General features: G+C 37.1%; 1 protein-coding gene across 4 annotated transcripts in view; it reads right to left on the bottom strand.

Moving 5' to 3' along the window:
* Positions 1–242: 242 nt before the first annotated feature.
* The window catches only part of ldlrad4 (low density lipoprotein receptor class A domain containing 4), a 364130-nt gene continuing 343939 nt past the window's right edge, over positions 243–20433 (bottom strand). For all 4 annotated transcript variants that reach the window (XM_062980560.1, XM_008108716.3, XM_003219695.4 and 1 more), the window contains 2 exons: positions 14034–14087; positions 243–12036 (listed from right to left, as the gene is read on the bottom strand). In XM_062980560.1, coding sequence (XP_062836630.1) covers positions 11494–12036; positions 14034–14087 — 597 coding nt within the window. In that variant the 3' untranslated portion in view covers positions 243–11493. The remainder of the gene's footprint in view (positions 12037–14033; positions 14088–20433) is intronic.

The following is a 20433-nucleotide window of genomic DNA, read 5'->3' as shown; positions in this document are numbered from 1 at the left end:
CAGGGCTATTCATTGTTGTTGTTGATGATGATAATGATGATATCCCGCTTTTTCTCTCTAAAAAAAGACCCAAGTGTTAGACAGGGAAGAAAGTTCTAAGCATGACCTCAAGACCCCTCTTCCACCCTCAAAGTCATCTGCAATCCAAGAGTGTCCTTGTACATCTGTATGACCATTGGCTATTGAACCTGAGAACAAAATCTATTTGACATAAAGAGGTTAAAAACAGAACAGGAGGCCAATTACTGACTTGATTTTTTTAATACATTTGTTCTGTGGTTTGACCACAGCTTCTTAAGAACAAGCATAGAATCTTTATTTATAACTAACAACAGCACTTAGAGCAACATTTTTCTTTCAAAGTATTGCAATAACTGACCTTAGGCCTAAAAACTAGAACATCACCGTTTGCTCAGTTAAAAGGAAGAAGATACACAACTGTTGAAACCTTTTTTCTGCATATACATTAGAAATCAGTCAGGAAACTGATTGGGTTAAAGGGAACAGAAAGATAATAAAAACAAGAGTCCTTGTAACTCCATATTAACTGCTATTAAGAAGTTCCAAAAAAAAAAAAAAGAGACAACTTTTTTTTTCTTTTTCTCCTTTCAAAAAAATAATTTAAATGTGAAAGACTACATAATATGGATTGAGTTTTTGTTTTTTTCAAAATAATTTGAAACAAAATTAATGCATATGTACATGTATGTATGTTCATGCACACACATGCAAACTAGATAGCTAAAAAAACGACGCATGGCCCAGTGTGGAAAGCAACAAATTATATGCATGTTATTATGAAATACACATTATACACTGAAAACATAACTTTAACATACAATAAAATGGTCAGCATATTGAAGGCAGGCACGGATTCACCGGTAAACCAAATGGGTTGGATCTAGAACATCATTTAGCAGAGTTTTGCTCACCCTGGAAGAAGTGGGCAGGAAGGCATTGGTCATAATTCCTCCGTCCCTTTACACCCCATCAGTATCTACTGAAAGGCTATTCTAGTGGGTTGGAGGATCTTCTGTACCAACATGAGTTTCTGGTCCCTGCTTCTTCCAGTAGGCATCTCCCACTAAATCCCAGTGCCTTCCATGAATAAAAGAAACCATTTCATTCATGAGGTGGGCAGTGTGGACCCAACACATGAGGCTTATGTAGAAATCATTCTAGCTTTCTCTGCATTTAAGTTATATGACAGGCCACTTCAAAGTCACATTGTCTGGTAATTTGCAAAAAAAAAAAATTACCAGACAAATAAAGAAATGACTGCTTTGACATAATGAAGTTTCTGTTTAAGTCTTGCTAACAAATGTGCCTCGAGCTTTGCTCTAGAATGATAGATGGCATCTACCAAGTCAGAAAGCATGCACAGAACCCTCCATGTTTACTTCATAGGTTCTGTCACGCCTTTTCTCAATGCTGTTTCAACATTCATTTTCTTATTTGGTCCACTTGGTGTGCAATATCCGTTACTGCAATTTGCAATTTGCATTTTAAGTATGAATTGATATATAGCTCACTCACAGATTTTTGTCTTTTCTGGAATGCTGCAGAACCAAGTACACCATTTTTTGCAACTCAAATCCCAACAAAATTAACAAACAAATCAACTAAATATACTCTGTATTTTCATAAGACACATAATATGAGTGTGGATAAGGAAAAAGAAAAGAAGATCTCCAAGGATATGAAAATTCTAAAAACAATAATGAATTATTGGGTACTTTGAACAGGAATTAGGTTTCTGGTACAGGATGTAAGTATCTATTTCTTTGAAAGCATGTTAACAGGCAAATCTAGACATCAACACAGAAATCAAGATACAGTAGAGTCTCACTTATCCAACGTTCTGGATTATCCAACGCATTTTTGTAGTCAATGTTTTCAATATATCGTGATATTTTGGTGCTAAATTCATAAATACAGTAATTACTACAAAGCATTACTGTGTATTGAACTACTTTTTCTGCCAAACTTGTTGTCTAACATGATGCTTTGGTGCTTCATTTGTAAAATCATAACCTAATTTGATGTTTAATGCCTCCTTATTATCCAACATATTCGCTTATCCAACATTCTGCCGGCCCGTTTATGTTGGATACCTGAGACTCTACTGTAATCTAAGGAAAGCTGAGCAAAGGGCACATTTCTGAACTTCTTTGGCCTTGATGACCATTCATTGTGAAGATCTTTTTTTGGACTGATGATTTTACGAACACAATTTCAATCACCACATTATGTCCGTAGTTAAAATGTCAGCAAAGCTACCAATAGATGTGTGGAAACCATTTTGTTATAACTGGACAAACCAGGGGCGGTGAACCAGTCAGCTATCAATTTGTGGCCCAGGAATTCAACAAATGGGGAAACAGAGATAGCTAGGAGAAATCTACTGTCACAATTCTGAAGACACCCCCATTACCCTTTTCTTGCTCAAGGACAGATAAATGTGGAAATATAAGAAACACATTTCAAACTCCTTGGTCACAGGATTAATTTGAATTTCAACCAATATTGGAAAGGGTTGCTTTTTAAAAATTATACAGTATTTTGTGTTGCCTTCAGTGCTAAAAACAACCTTAGTTTTCTGAGGTATTTGCTTTTCCTAGCAAGCCTAGGCTAAAAGAAGCAGGACACAGTGTGGACAGATGGAAAACTTGTACTGCCAAGGTAACCTTGCTGTGCAGCACCTGCTATACAGAAGGATCTCTTCCTTGTTCTCATCAGCAAAGTCCCATCTCAGTCTCTAAATTAAAAACAAAGGCCCAAGAGGATAGCATTACATTGATTCTTTCACGAAAAAGCAAACAAAAATGCTCATAATGCTTAAGGTCACTGGCTCAGAATCATGGTCAACTAGAAAAACTGGAGCCTATATATGTAAGAACTCACAATAATTTCAGACATACCCAAGATCGATCAACCAGAACATTCTTTAATACACAGTTAAAATAAATTAGGAAGACACATTCAGCTAGAAGTGCTTGTGTCCTGAACAAAAAGTGCATGAAGCTAGTGAAATGGGTAATTTGCCAGTAATCATATGTAGCTTTGGGAACATTATGAGTAAAATTTCAGCTTGTGCCACAAGGCACCGTTGCCTGGATTGTGAATGGATTGGGACAAAAGTATCCAACATTAAAAGAGTGCAGGAGAAGGAGATGTGCTGAATGCAAATGTTTGTCCCCCTAAAATCACCATCTGGACATGAATTTGAAAAAGGGTTAAAAGAAAATCACAGCAATATTGCAAAATACAGATATTTTCTTGTTAATTGTACATTTGAAAAGTTGATTTTGCAATATATTCATAACAAAGCTGCAGACAAAACAAGTAGGCTGCCATAAAGTTAAAACTGACTTTTGTCTTTAATGTGGCACATACAAACACCCACAAAAATGCAGAAGTCAGTCACCATCCACAGGCTAGTTAAAAGTGGCTTCTTTCAAGTTTCTTTTTTCCTTTGTAGTCTGATATTTTATAGGAAAATTAAAAATACATCGCTTTTGCCATTGGTATGCATTCCTTTGCAAATTCTCTTATAAAATGAGGACAAAACATGGACCTAGGCATTCACAAGTTTTATGCCTTTTTTGTGTGAAAAATTGTTCCTTTCTGTACATTAATTTACACTATTAATAATGGGTTTCATTTTGTTCTTCTTCTACCTCTTGGGTAAGATATGTGCATAATATATTCAAGTCATATTCAACACCTTCAAACAGACCACCAAAAAAAAGCACCATTTTACGTGAGGCACAATAAAGGTGGGAGCATAAGGCCTGAATCAACAGTTTGTTCAAGTCCCCTGATTTCAATAGACTTTGAACTGTTAAGCCCAGAGAGGACAAGAAGGGTAAAAATGTTTCTTTTCTCAAGACCTGAACAATTAGGCACGTCAGTTGCTTACAAACTATGAACATGTCCAACTGATATCACAGCTATATCATAATATTCCATAACAAGTGACAAAGCACCAATTAAGGAAAAAACGGGGATTATAGGGGAGGTGAGGAAAGAGGAATAAGAACATTCATAAAAGCCTAGCACAAACCACATTGCTTCTAAACAACCTCACATACTGAAACTATTTTATAGCAGCAGTAATACGGCAACAAATGACCTGGTCCCATGCGCAATTCCATGGAGGCAATCCTGTTTCACTGAAACCAACTAAAAGCAAACCAATGTAAGGTTGCATTCTATCCGGCAGTCTTCTCACCTACTTCTCACACATGCACCTACTACTTCATAGGCCTTGAATAAAATATTAAATCTCTAATGCAGAGGACAATTTTATACCAAAACAGGGATACAACAACCACAAACAGACCAAGTTATCTGAATCCTAAACCTCAAAAATGCATGATTCAAGAGAGAAACTGGCAAGATCATTTTTTAAAAGATGGAGTGGGATTTGTGTGTCCCTCCAGATGTTGTTGAACTTCAACTCACAACAGTCCTACTGTTCATTCGTTGAAAATGAGACCTGTAGGAACGCATTACCTTGTGGTATCATCCCACACCCTGATTTTTAAAGGATGGATTAGATCAGTATACAACTAGGGACCTCTTCACACTGGCTTATTTTAGGTAATGATGACGGGGTTTTTTGCCACTTTCGCCATGGAGCCTGCCAGCTCCCATCACATACAGTAAAAGTAATTCCGGGGTGGCTCCGGGGCGAAAGTGAGGGGGGGGGGACCTGTTACTGCCGAAAAATTGCCAGCAGCAGACGACAAGAGACTTCCCATTTTTCAATAGAAATGACCAAATTATGCAAGCTCAAAAAGCTTCCCCCCGTGTGACGAGGTAGGAGCGAAGCCACGATGATACAGGGTGCAGGGCAACAAGTCTCTACGTCTCCTGGGTGGGCGCAACCGAGATCACCACAATTTGCGGCAATTCTCAGCTATTCCAACGGTGTATGTGACAAGGTCCTAGGAGAGGAAAAGGTAGAAGTATGCATCTTCTCAGTAAAATCAATGCATACAAAGCTGAATATAGGGAAAATAAATGCCCATGAATTTGACCAGTTCACATACTCACTTTTTATATTTTTAGCTGTCATAATGCAAGTTAAAACAGGAGGAACTAAACAAATTTCAAACTCCACTACCCCCCTCCCCCAATTAACAAACCAGTCTTTCTGCAATCTGTTTTAGGGAACATTACCACTGTGGGAAATAGATGAGCAAAAACAAAGATAACAGCTATTGCGTTACAGAGACAGACTGTGCTCACAGAAGATGACAAAAAACTACCAGATGCATCATGGAAATGATGTCCCTTGCTTTCCAAAGAGAGTCAGGTACAGGGCCAGTTTTATATACAAGGTAAGTAAGCTGTAGCTGAATACTTCCATTTGAAGTCCATTTGAAGGGAAAGAAAGGAATTGTCAATAGGATCAAACTAAATGTTAACAAATATAGTGAAAACTAGCTACATATGGTGTTAGCAAAAAATATGAGGGATGGCTGACCCATGACAGAAATATCGTAGTGCGAGCTATAATGTAGGAATGTAGGAAAATGAGTTTCAGACCTAAAATAGAAATCTTTCCTTTCATGATTTGAATGCATCTGTGATGAGATTACTGAAAGATAAAAAAAATGGGCTAATGTTACAGGTTTTCTGCCCCCCCCCCCCCTCCAATGTCTCTTGGGCTCTTACTGCTCCTTTCCATACTGATCCCACCTATCATTGCAACCTGAAGGCTGGCACAATTCCTGCACGATGGATGATGTCGGGAACAAATATTTCACTCTCTAGATCACCTTTAAAAGCAACCATAAGGCTAATATGGCCCTCAGTGGAAATGAGTGTGACCCTCCTACTCTAGATGCAGAAAGTGGCCCATCCGAAGCCATCCTTAATGCTCCATGGAGTTCATCCTTCTACCAATGTACATTTGCTCACAACATAAAAAAGAAACCTTCCTTTCTTTTGATTCAACTGAAATAAATTCAATGCAAAATAAAAATTGAACACTTAATGATGGAGCTTATATGCAAATGTAAATATTTTTCACTTCATGCTAATGGTACTATTTGACTGTTCCTGTGCATAGGTTTCAAATCCCAGTAGGGGAGAGGTAGTGAAAATAGGTCTTCTGGGGTTTATTATTATTATTAAAGAATCATGATAAAGTCTAGGTTTTGGAAAATGTGTTTATATTCTATTTGTTAACTATACAAAATATTTTTTGCATTTTGATAATCTGTTACCAACTCATAATTAATAGTACCTTGGCATATCTAGTTATGAACCTAGAGTATAAAAAATGAAGGAACGGTTTTCCTTTTAAACACGATTTATTATATAAATTATTTCATGTTACCCCAAGATGGAAACATCTTTTAAAATCTGGAGCATTTTACAGTCCAGTAAAATCAAAGCTGAAATTTTAATAGTTGCAGAAGAAGTATTTTAACTGACACATTTTGCAAAAAACCTTTAGCCATCCTATTGGAAACTGACTGAAAATGGAATTACTTGATAATGTAACTTGCCTGTCCTTTAACAAATTTATAGCTTGTACAACTTGTTTGCACATTTAAAAAGCATAAACATTGAACAGAATGTCTGCATCTATGAGCCACGCAATAATAATAATAATAATAATAATAATAATAATCTCCAAATATTTTAACACATTTTTCCAAACCATCCTTAACACTTGTGGATAATAACTGTCACATTCATGATTTTCTGGCATACAGTTAACTAAACTTTCATAAGGTTTTTTTTTTGGGGGGGGGGGGGGTACAAGACCCTGTCATGCATACCCTCATACCAATCAATGGCCAATACTGATAGAAACAAATCAGGGACCTGAGGCATATATCCCATGGTTAAATTTAGGCCACTTAAATGCCTGAGACTGTGTTGATATTAGAACAAACATCAAGCTAGATACAACTCTGTGTTATCTTGTAGAAGTCACTGCCTTGGAAGAGTGGTTTTATCCTTTGTGGTTGCCGAAGTTTACTACTGGGATTTATACCTTCCATTTCTACCCACACTCCCTGTTATGATCACAGGTCTTTACAACAATTTGATCTCAAAGGAAGTAACTATCCTGGATACCACTCTATGCCATCTCAGAAAAAAAACACTTTTCTGGAGATGTGCTGGAGAAAACAATTGACCATGAAACTAGTCAAATGTTTTCTTTTTCTTGCATTCTCAGGGAAAACTGTTGGACAAACTGGTACTGTCTATGCATTCTCTGAAGGGAAAAAAGAACTGATTAGATTGTTACCTTTTTATAGAAGCATTTTAAAGTTAATTCTGTGAATATCAACAATGGAGCTTTTCCCCCTCTCTCCACAATGAAAAGAGAAAGACAGCATTACAAATGATTCATGACATAAATCAAACAAAAACATTAGAGATTAAAAAATTGAACTAAGTGTTCACAAATTGTGTCGTCTTCAACTCTTAACTGAAAGGATCCAGAAGATAAAATACATCCTTTATCTAAAATATTCCAAAATTGTTGACATAGGTGGCTGAAATAGTGACTTTTTATAGTTCAAGGCATACAAACTTTGTTTTATGAACAAAATTACTAAAATACTGTGTATAAAATTACTTACATGTTATGTGTATTAGGTATATATAAAACATAGATGAATTTGTGTTTGGATCTGAGCCCCGTATCTCTAACTCATCTCTTTGTGTATGTACATGCAAATATAGATATTCCAAAATCCAAAAAAATCCAAAACACTCCTGGTCCCAAGCTTTTCAGATAAGGAATGCTCAACGTGTACTTTTTCATGTATACAACCTGATGTTTTGGGAGCACAAATTACACAAGTACAAAAAAAACCTGTCCATACCACTTTCTCTCAGATAGCAATAAACAATGAATCTGTCTCTATGAAGTGAAGCTGCTATTTAATCACATTCATTTCATTATCTAAATGCATTTTTTCTTGTTCAGTATTGCTTTCCATTGGAAAGGACCAGCTCTACTATTAGGCAAAGTGGAATGTCTATCTTTGGCGTCATGAAAGGACATAGTGTAGTATAGATAAAGAAGTATACATTTGACAGACTATTTTAGGTGGAAAAAAATAACTTCACTAGTCTTCTTTATTATGCACCACGGCTTAAATCTACCTGTTAGTCCCAACTGCAGTAGATTTGGGAAATTGGCAAGTCAACACTGATGTAAGTTTCACTGATTTAAGCGATGTTTTACTTGGAGTAACTGGATGATGGTCTGGCGTGGAAAAAATACAAACTTCCACATGCTGTTGAACTGATAGAATTCCTCATTGATAGCTATGCCAGCACCCGCAGCCCAACAGTTTCTTCACTTTGACCCCCAATATTGGCCCTTAACTGGGAGTGACACATTGCCATTCTGTCTCAGCAAACTATTTTGGGCAGGCCATGCCAGTGGAATTCATATTTCCATGGCGTTTTATTTCAGTTACAAAGCAAGGAGCTGGATTTCAGGTTTATTGCGGGTAGGAGAAATAGTGTTGATGAAAGAAATAACGAAGTACCTTCAAGGCAGAACCTTACTATTAACTTGCTTATAAATTCACCAGTAATACTCAAACTGCTGAGCAAACCTTTTTCACCTATGGATTCTGAGATATTTCTGGGAGATGAGAGAACAGTAACAAAAGTAAATAACAATTTGAACACTCAGGTGCTGCTAAAACCTCCCTCAACCACCCCTTAACTTAAACAAAAATGGTCCCAGAAAGTTCACATAATGGGATTATTCAAGGAAGATTCAAACAGACATGGTGCAATTATAACAGAAAGAAACTGGTTTGGGCCTTGATGTTATCGTTTATGTACATTAAGATGGGTCATCTTAAGGGTACAAGTGTTAATCTTAGAGTAAAAACAGAAAGTGCCTAAATTAAAAACTGATAATATTACCTGTTATAAATCTGAGAAGGCAAATTTGGAATCCAAAGGATGTGATGCCGTCACTTGCTTCTCTATTGATCCAATAGTTCCTAGTTTGACAGCTCAGTTTCAATTAAGGCCTTAGGTACGTATCAGTTAATTAAACATAGGTTTTGACTTTGTAACACTCTGATACAACCAAGCAGTGCAAATCCCATTTCTGACAATTCTGGATTTAATTCAGAGACATCTCACTTTATTATCACAACAAGCAAGCAATGGGGAATAAATGATCATTTGGTTTCACCGAACCAAAGTCCTTTGTGTATTGTTAAAAAGATAATACAAAATAAGCTTATCTTCATTGAGAACTCTGAGATAGCTGACTTGGCTGTTCCACAAAATTAAATTATGTTAAAATATTTACGCTTGCTGTTTGGCAATCTGAAATTCGCAACTGAGCAAAACTAAAGTATCAAAGAAAAGTAGTTCAAACTGTGACTATGTTAGGGAAATAAAGGAGTGGTTTCTGACACTTGGAAAAATAGGCTTCTCTTAGAGTATAATTATTAACTAAAATGGCTCGAAAGCAAGCCATGAGCCACTTCAGAGAAACTTTATAGAGATATCTGTTAATTACACACACAACACCTATGTTTTGGCATTAGAACTCTGCATAGTTCAGAGACTAGTTCAGCAATCAGGTTTCAATGTGCATAAGTAACTTTCAGACTGCGGCTGTTTTACAAAAATCCAAAATTTAGCCAAGATAACAAGGGCATATGGATAGCACATTTATTACGATATAGCTGGTACACCTGATAGCTTTTCCAGTTAGCAAAATGATACTCAGAAGAGCATAAAAACAGACTTCTGCAGTAAAACATCCATTCTTGCAGAAATATCAAAATTAAGATTCTAGAGATTCCCTGTTTTCTTTAACATCAGTTTGTTGACTGCATTTGAAGTGCCTGCTGTGCTTTGTGTGTGCTTCTAATTTGACAACTATTTTTCTTCAAAATATCTATTTTACTTGCAATGCAGGTGATCCAGTACAGGAAGTAACCGCTTATGATCCCCAAATGGGCGACTACAAATCAAATTAACTGGCATAACTGTGGTTTTAAAACTAAGCAGTCATAAAATGACACTCAATAAGATAAGCCAGTTCTAATTAAACAAGCATGATCCACAAAAGTTTACATGGTTGCTTATACCTCATATAAAAATCATATCAATGCACAAAGATGAAATTAACCAACTGAAAAAAATGATTAATATTCCAAGACAATTCTCAGCAGTATTCTAGTGGTGAGGGTTCTGCAAGGAACTTCTTTATAACACTGTCAAACTAACTGAAAACTTAGCAGAGTTTGGGAAGAAGTCTCATACAGATCCAATTATCTCTGAAGAACTAAGACACAAAAGATAATAGAAATACACAACAAAGTGTGATTTAACAGCAAAAAAACATTTTGTATTTTTAAACCATTTATTGTATGATGTCAGGCTAAGTGACTGAATATATTATGGACTACAGTGAAGTTAAAAATCTGCAAAAGCTTTAGGTACTGCTAAACACTGCATTGTTTTTAAAAGGGGGCAACAAGCAGTTAAGATATCATTAATTACAAAAAAGTAAATGTATCTGGCATTGTCATCTGCTGTAGTTAAACAAATGGCTTATAGCTCAATCCACCTAAAGAAGGCAACTTTTGTAATGTTCACATTTGCTTTGTTCCACTCATAGGTTTCTAAGACAACTTGCTGCTGGCCTATTTGAATGCAAAATTATTGCAAAAGGTAACATGTTATGACGTCTTCTGACAGTTACTTTTATTTATGCAAAATAGTAAAGAGATCCATGTAATCCTACAGTCCCAATTTGATGGTGATCAACAGAGGCCTGGGCAAAGTCCTGAAGAGGGTTCCTATAGGATAATCAGTATTCCACAGGTGAAAAGACAACGTATAGAAGAACTTCATGTAAAACAGTTCCCTCATATATAATATTTAAAACATTTAAAGATAGTGCAAATTCAACACACTTGTATCACAACACAAATTAACTCCTTGTATTCATCTAGTGTTCTTTTTTTTATATAAAAAAAACAACACACCTTTAGATCTTGGCACACAACAGAAATGTTGAATTAGAATGCAATTCCAGCACTCTGGGAGGGGAAGGGAAAGCAAACCGGCCAATTTTGCCCCCTTTTATCTACTATCTTTTTCTTATCCACTTTTTTTTTTTTTGCATCATTTTCTTAATATAAACCAGGCTGATCGAGACATATTTCTGTGCTAAGTTACCTCTTAAAATTAAATAATTCAAATAGATTTAAAAAAAAGATATAATCCCCACCACAAAAAAAACACTGCTCGTGGCCAAACTGAATGGAAGGTTGTAATTATTTCAAACCACTTTTCATGCAATTCCCCTGAAAGGAATCAGAAACAAAGAACAGCTTTGCACGTTTGGTTTTACTAAAACTGCATCACATGAAATTTATAACAATTTTGTGCACAGGGGCATAGAAACTTTCATCATGCTCCTGTTTGATTCTCCTGTCTCTCTCCAAGTGCACATGGCAGGGAAACCTAGACAAGGTTTCCCGGTTTCCTGTCTTTGCCTTTAGTAGGGACTATTGTGCTCTCTGAATTGTTCTGCTGAAACTGTAGTCTGCTCCCCCTCTGTGACGAAGGAGGTGCGTTGCTTTGCTGGTGATGGAAAAAAGAGGAACCCGGGTAATGCCCCATGACCTCACTGTAAGTTGGGGGTGGTCCTTCCATCCTTCCATTACTGCTATAATTGGTTGCACTTATGCCCGAATTGCTGCTTGGTGGGCAAGGGCCCCCATTGTACATTGTAATGTCTATCAAGTCGCTGTCAAATATAGTCCTGTTGGGAGGTGCCCTAACAGATTCTCTGTTAAGCTCCATCTGTTGCTCTGGGTCCCGGAGTTGCAGTGTGCATGGCCCTTGGTATGGAGGTGGCTCTTCTCCATCAGAGAGAGAGATAGTAGGAGGAAGGTCAATCTCATGCTGTATGTATGGATAGGTTGGCTGGAAGCGGCTGAAGTGTTCCCTCTGCATAAAGGATGGAGCTGTAAACCTGTCTCTGGACCGTGGGGCATACATAATCTGCAACGTGAAGAAAGTATACATCAATAATATCAGTAAATCAAAACTGGTTCACACAGAAGCAAAGGACTCTATGCACAGAAACTCTCAGGCAGGCCTAGGCAATTCCATTTGGAAACAATAACCCTGACCAATACACATGTTGGTAACTTAAATGTTAGAGATCTGTTTCTGTGTATATTTTATCTTTTCATTCCAAAAATGACACCGGTTTTCCCCTATCAGTTCTAGTTTTTTATATGCAAAACATATACTGTATACCAGTTGCCATCTGTTTGCTCATAAAAAATCATGACAACCATATCTCAGAAACTAGAGCTAATGAGATCTATCCACTGCAATTTTCTGCATCGGCACCCTAAGTAACTCCAGGAATAGGCTTAAAAACCAAAACATCAAGATTTTTTTTGTTGGGCTGTGTTATATATTGATATTGTTTGATTAAATAAGCTAAATCACAGAGTTGGAAGAGATGTCAAGGACTATCCAATCCAACCCTATGTCATGCAGGACCACACAATTAACACAGGTATGAAAACCAAGACACCAAGAATTCTTTTTGTTGGGCTGTGTAATCTACTAAAATGGCCTGCATAATCTAAACACTTGCCCTGATGGGAGGTGTAGGAAAGAATTTTGATGATACATTAAGCATTTACGAACAAATTAAATTAAGCACACCTTAGAAAATAATCCCTTACAGAAGAAAAGGATAAATTCTCAAAAGTTGGAAATGTTCTATTCAAAATTATTCTATGAGTTCTTCATCTGCTGATTTAACACCTAGCCAATAGTAAAATCTAGCAGGAGGTTCTGCTGAAGCAGCATGTATTTCTTCCCTCAAAGATTCCTTTTGTTTCCTGAAGTTAAGCTGAATGAGAAGAAAATAGAATTGCCACTCGGACAGCCAAACAATAGTCACAAAATGTTTGGTGATATTGTGCACACAGGCATTACCAAAGTTTCAGATACTACATACTAAGACCTTGAAAAAAACTGAGATCCTATACAGCAAACAACTTTTTGTGTACCAATTTTAAAAATATGAATAATATAAAGTAATGTGTTGTCGAAGGCCTTCATGGCCGGGATCACAGGCTTGTTGTATGTTTTCCGGGCTGTATGGCCATGTTCCAGAAGTATTCTCTTCTTAGGAAAGAATACTTCTAGAACATGGCCATACAGCCCGGAAAACATACAACAACCCAATATAAAGTAACATTTATATGATTATGACTATTCAAAGACACATGTCTTGTGAGTCTCCATGCTGGTTAAACATATTTTAAAACCCTACAGTAAAGACCTTGGAGGCACAAATTAATCTCACTTTATCCTCAGGTAAAGTCTGCAAGACAGTAGTTGGAAAAAAAGGCCTGGAATAAAGTGCAAGTGACTCCATCTTCTGTCTCCTATAAGCCAGAACACTGACTTAACCTTCCTAAATAAAGCCTGTTGCGCACAGAGAGAAGAGAAAGTGAGCAGAAACATCTCAGTCTGTGCCTAACTCTTGCATGTCGATCATGAGAGCCAAAGATGTCAACCCTGACAGATGTATTAGCAGATTCCCTTCTCTTCTTTCAGCCCCAGGCTTGTATTTGTTCCTTTTATTCTTGGTACCATGCTGTTTTCACCCTTCAGCAATGTAGCAGTTAGTGATTCTCGCCTTCTTTCCAAGTTTTCCACATCCTTCTGGCAATTACTTCTGCTTCCTTCACTTTAATCTTCCTCAGCAGCCTCCTCCCTCTTCTCCCTCTTGCAAGTTCTGTTAAAATCAATTGTTTTTCTCTCCTGCTATCAATTTTGTTTTGCCCTCAGTAGTACCTGCAATCCAAGTAGTTATAGGGGACAGGGACTGCTTTTCCATTGGCATCTGTGAAAAGCTACCATGAGATAAAATAGACATCTTGCTGGCCCAAAGACTCACAAGGGAACAACTGAACCATACTATCCAGCTACCCCTATTCTACTAACTAAAACGCAGGTTCAAAGCTTACCTCTGAAGCTCCCTGGCGTGAAGACGAGCTGTCAGAAGGCCACAAACACCCCTCCTAGGACATGAAAGAAAGTAACATAAATTAGCGTTGGAAATAGTATTAGGAGAGACTGACTTTCTTTGAAACAAATTATTATGCAAGGACCAAATTCATGTTCACCATTCTAATAACAGCACATCATTTACATGTTTTGCTCAAACAATCAAGATGTATTTGTACTTCTCATAGTGCTACTTTAGCACTTGTCCACTAGTAAACGTATTTAGAATGGAATGCCAAAATCCCAAATAATAAGTGCATTAACTTTGAAGTAAGCTCATGGAATCTGTTTCAAGTAACCATGATATTACAGCCTCTGACATGTTTAAAGTTAAATTAAAGTACACTTGCAGGAGAGAGTACACCATACTCTTTCAAAAAGCATTTAGCAAATCTTTCTCTGTTTAATTCTTATGTGCTTTTGGTTAAGATTATACATTGATCATGCATGCAATCTCATGTCCTTCCTGCCCAAGCATGGTTTTGACTGGGGTGCACAGCACAGAAAATAGCCTTCTGATCCCCTTCCAAGCAGAGACATACACACACACACATACACACACACACAAGCCACAGTTATCACACAGAGAAAAGTTTTTAATCTGGTATTCTTGGCAACTCAAACTGCATCAATGAAAATAAGGTACACTAAAATTATATTTTATTATATGAATTGACTTTCTGTATCTCTCTCTGTCCTTGACTCGCATATCTTTGTAGATCTTCCCTCCTCTCCTCTCCCACACTCTTTATCAATTTATCACACTTAAACCCACAAGGGCTCCTGGGGTGATGCATAACAGATAAAACCAGATAAAGACATCCATTTAAAACAGATTAACTGTTAAAATAGTCCCAAAAGCCATCCAAAGACCATAAGAAACAATGCAGTCTGCCAGAAGCTTTGCAGGGATAAAGTAAGCTTGATTTCCCTTGGGGGAGGATTCCACAACCAAGGCACTCCCACAGAGAAAGCTCTGAATCACGTATTTACCAACCAAGCTCTTTGAGATGGGAGACATGCAACAGAGCCTCCATCGAGAATCTCAAATTCTAAGCAGGCTCACACAGAAGGACCTGACTTCAGCTATCATGGCCTTATGACTTTGAAGGCTTTGTAAGCCAGAACTATGATGGCATAAATAAAGGCACCAGATCCCATCTGATCTTGGGAGCTATCAGGATCAGGCCTGGTTAGTACTTTGACAGGAAACCACCAATAGATACCAGGTACAGAGAGTGAGATTTGAGTCACTATAAGACAGCAAGCATCTTAAAGGAACACACATACACAATTCAAAAGCAGCACTTTGATTCTTGCTGAGAAAGCAAACTGGAAGCCACTTCAAAATGGGTGACATTTGGCCTCTAATGCAACAGTCAGACAATAGTCCAGCTAGTCCATGTAGAGCACTTTATGGTAGTCTAATCAGGAGGTAATTAATACCTGAACAAAAACAAGCAAATCCACCTTACTTAGGAAGGGACTCAGCTGGTCCACTAGGTAAAACTGGGCAAAGGCACTCTTTCCCAGAGCAGTGCTTGGTCTAAGGTTCTGGCTCAACTTACCTGTCTGAACGTATCTCCCCCTAGAGCATTTAAGATCTTCTGGAGAAACTCTGCTCTCGGTCCCACCTCCTTCGCAAGTGTAACATGTGGGAACGAGAGATAGAGCCTTCTCAGTGGTGGCCCCTTGGCTATGGAACTTCCTCCCCAGTGATATTAGATTGGCCCCCTCCCTCCTGGTTTTCAGGAAAAAGTCAAGACCTGGTTATAGAACCAGGCGTTTGGGGAGTAGTGCAATATGGAATTGATATTAATGTAGCAGCGTAAATGACTATCACAGGACTAGGTCTATATTTTAACAGTTTTAATTTTAATTGTATTTATATGTTTCATCTGTTTTTACTGCTTAATGTGGTATATCTGTAATGTGGCATAGAAATTCCAGACTCTGAGACCCCTTCGGGATGAGGCAGAACGGGATAGAAAAATAATAAACAAAATAAATAATAATGACAAACTTGATTTTTTTAGATCATGTCCAGCCCCACCCTCCACAGATTGGTCTGAAACTTTATTTATTTACTTATACCTAATCACTGCCTGCAACAGTATTCTTCTTCAAATCCTTTGCTTTACTTGTAAATGAAAGTCAGGCTGTTGTCAACAAATGGATAAAATCCCAATAGTGATACTGTATTGCTTTATTTTTATCAATCGGCCTATCAGGAGATATAGAAAAATACTCTTATCTATATTAATTTTTAAAAGGAAAAAGGAAAGACACTGCACACAAAGGAAAAATCTTACATTATTGTATTTTAGCCAATTAACTATGGATAAACTGCATCACTGATCTTTTCATTATGGCAACTTAAAAGTAGTTCTCCAAATGTAATTGTTGTTTTCTTCTGTTGACTTGTACAGACCCCACTTATAATTCTCCAGTTCTTTTTTAATAAAGGTGTTTCTTTCATTTTCTATAGTAGAGCAACCCAAATTTTGCAGTAGTGAAAAAATTGTAATGCCTTCTAATTCTGTTACTGGCACTCCGGATTTCAATAGATTTAGGAAAACTTTTATGATTATGTGTTGAGTTATATTGAGTACTCTCTTGAAATATAGCTAACATGTCATCCACAAATGTTTTGCTTTGTTTACACCCCCCCCCCCCCCCCCCACACACACACACTTACATATACATACATATACACACAGGTTCTTAAGGGACTGAACCTTCAAGAGAGCATGTTTTCCTTACAAATTCTGAATACTTTATTAAAGGTGCCCTCAATATACCACTTAAAATTGTTTTTTAAACTTTATATCTGTGAGACAGATAGATAGATAGATAGATAGATAGATAGATAGATAGATAGATAGACATAAAGCAGGATAAAAGCTAAAAGCCCTTTAAGTGGCATATCTGAATTCTGTGTGCTATACTCTTCAATCTCAAGAATAAGACATTTACATGAACTTACAATCTATTACATTAATGTCTTTGGGGTTAAGGAAAAAGTAAGTTGTATAATAATAATAATAATAATAATAATAATAATAATAATAATAATAATAATAATATAATAATAATAATAATAAAAACTTTATATATACCCTGTTCCATCTCCCGAAGGACTCGGGCGGCTTACACTGGGACAAGCCCAAAACAGTATTACATGAATAAAAGCAGTTAACACAATAAAATCACAATATAATAACACATCTTACAAAAGTTAAAATAACTTAAAACATAGAAGTAATTCCAATCCGTAGTCAAGCACCATAGGCCATGGGCCATTTTAAGGGGAATGGAAATCTGAAAATGAATATTTCTCGGTGACTAGGGATGGGAACGACTAAAGGTAATGAAGTGCATGGAATGTAAATAAGATTTAAATGGATGTTCATCCTCCCTCAACACCGAATGGAAAACACCTCGATTAGGAAGTCACTTGTCTTCTCAATACATTATTCAACAATGGTATCTTCTTGTGATTACAATACAAAAACAATAAACCAAAGCACTTTTCTAATTGAAAAGAAAGCAACCGTTTGTACCCACAAAAACTAACTCAAGAGACGTTGTAAAGCAGAGCTTTCCAAACTGTGTGTTTTGACACATTAGTGTGTTGGCTGCATTATGTAGGTGTTTTGTGCAAACTTAATGAGATAACAAAAAACTTGGAAATATTTTTTCAAAAATACAAATGAAAGGTTTACATAAAATACGTTGTGTTCCCATATTTTTTGTTATTAAAATTTATGTATGTGCCCCTATCTATATATATAAAAGAGTGATGGCATCACGGCAATTCACAAAACAACAAAAGTACAGGCCCCCCAACCTCAAAATTTGACAACACAACCCATCATCCATGCCTCAAGGTTGATACAACAAAAAGAAAAGAAAAATAAAGTCCTAATTAGAGGGAGAGCAATAATTTTTTTTATCCAATTGCTGCCAGTTTAGAGGGCTAATCTCTGCCCACTTGGTTGCCTAGCAACCAAGGGACAGCCAGGTTTCAGTTAGGGGACAGGCAGGTTTAGGCCTCACTGAGTCTTCTTCCACAGATTATCTAATTTGCACTGGATTATATGGCAGTGTAGACTCAAGGCCCTTCAACACAGCTATATAACCCATTTAGAATCTTATATTATCTGCTTTAACTGAATTATCTTGACTCCACACTGCCATATAATCCACTTCAGTGTGCATTTTATACAGCTGTGAAGAAGGGGCCTCATATAATCCAGTTCTGAGCAGATAATATAAGATTAGAAATATACAGTAGAGTCTCACTTATCCAACGTAAACAGGCCGGCAGGATAAGTGAATATGCTGGATAATAAGAAGGGATTCAGGAAAAGCCAATTAAACATCAAATTAGGTCATCGTTATACAAATTAAGCACCAAAACATCATATTATACAACAAATTTGACAGAAAAAGTAGTTCCATGCGCAGTAATGCTATGTAGTATTTACAGTAGAGTCTCACTTATCCAACACTCGCTTATCCAAGGTTCTGGATTATCCAACGCATTTTTGTAGTCAATGCTTTCAATATATCGTGATATTTTGGTGCTAAATTCATAAATCCAGTAATTTCTACATAGAATTACTGTGTATTGAACTACTTTTTCTTCCAAATCTGTTGTCTAACATGATGTTTTGGTCCTTAATTTGTGAAATCATAACTTAATTTGATGTTTAATAGGCTTATCCTTAATCCCTCCTTATTATCCAACATATTCGCTTATCCAACATTCTGCCGGCCCGTTTATGTTGGATAAGTGAGACTCTACTGTACTGTATTTACAAATTTACCACTAAAATATCACAATGAATTTAAAACACTGACTACAAAAACATTGATTATGAAAAGGCAGACTGCGTTGGATAATCCAGAACATTGTATAAGCGAATGTTGGATAAGTGAGATTGTACTTTAATATGAAATAATTACTGGGATAGAATAATGCAGAACAATATAATCTCTAAAACCAGGACAGTAAATAAACAGGGGAATTCCACACAGGAAACAATCAGGGCCAGCTAACACCTCCCAACAAAGTATTCCCATCATCAAAGTCTGGCAAATCCTCTGTTTTCTCAGGGCCACAGACAGTAGAAGCACATAAAATATCGCAAACAACACAACTCTGAAAACAAGAGAATTCCAGACAGGAAACAATCAGGGCCAGCTAACACCTCCCAACAAAGTATTCTCATCATCAAAGTCTGGAAAATCCTCTGTTTTCTCAGGGCCACAGAGAGTAGAAGCACATAAAATATCGCAAACAACACCACCCTGAAAACAAGGGAATTCCAGACAGGAAACAATCAGGACCAGCTAACACCTCCCAACAAAAAATTCACTCAGGGAGGAAACAGCCAGGCTTTAAAGCTGCAAGGCCATTACATCCTAATCATTTTTCCTAATTGCAGCGTTCATACTTGCCTCCAACAAACAAACAAAACCATTCAGAAATACTGTATATTCACAACCTTTAGGAAATAATATCCCCTGATGGCGCAGCGTGTTAAAGCGCTGAGCTGCTGAACTTCTGGACTGAAAGGCCGCAGGTTTGAATTGGGGGAGCAGAGAGAGCCCCCACTGTTAGCTCCAGCTTCTGCCAACCCAGAAGTTCAAAAACATGCAAATGTGAGTGCATCAATAGGTACTGCTCCGGCGGGAAGGTAACGCCGCTCCATGTAGTCATCCCACATGGCCTTGGAGGAGTCTACGGACAACGCCGGCTCTTCGGCTTAGAAATGAAGATGAGCACCAACTTCCAGAGTCAGACACGACTGGACTTAACGTCAGGGGAAAACCTTTACCCTTTACCTTAACTACCACCAATTCCTCAATACTTTATTTCCCATACCACCAGACTTCGCCACAGCAACGCGTGGCCGAGCACAGCTAGTCTATATATATAAATGAATGATGGCATCACGGAGACCAACAAAACAACAAAACAACAGGCCCCCAACCTCCAAATTTGACAACACAACCCATCATCCACTCCTCTAGGTTGATTCAACAAAACGAAAAGAAAAATAAAGTCCTAATTAGAGAGAGAGGAATAATTGCTTTTATCCAATTGCTGCCAGTTAGAAGGCTAAGCTCCTCCAACTTGGTCTCCTAGCAACCCAATAAAAAATAATAAAAAACACTAAAAATTAATACAATAAAATACTATAATAACAGAAAATAACTAAAAATAATAAAATATAATAAATAAAAATAACTTACAATAAAATTAATAAAAAATTGCAAATAACGTCAAATAAAAATTACACAACAATTTTTAACCAATACCACCACCACTTTGCCACAGCAACGCGTGGC

The sequence above is a fragment of the Anolis carolinensis genome, chromosome 4, assembly GCF_035594765.1.
Source record: "Anolis carolinensis isolate JA03-04 chromosome 4, rAnoCar3.1.pri, whole genome shotgun sequence".
NCBI lineage: Eukaryota > Metazoa > Chordata > Lepidosauria > Squamata > Dactyloidae > Anolis > Anolis carolinensis.
This window is presented reverse-complemented; position numbering and strand designations above follow the sequence as displayed.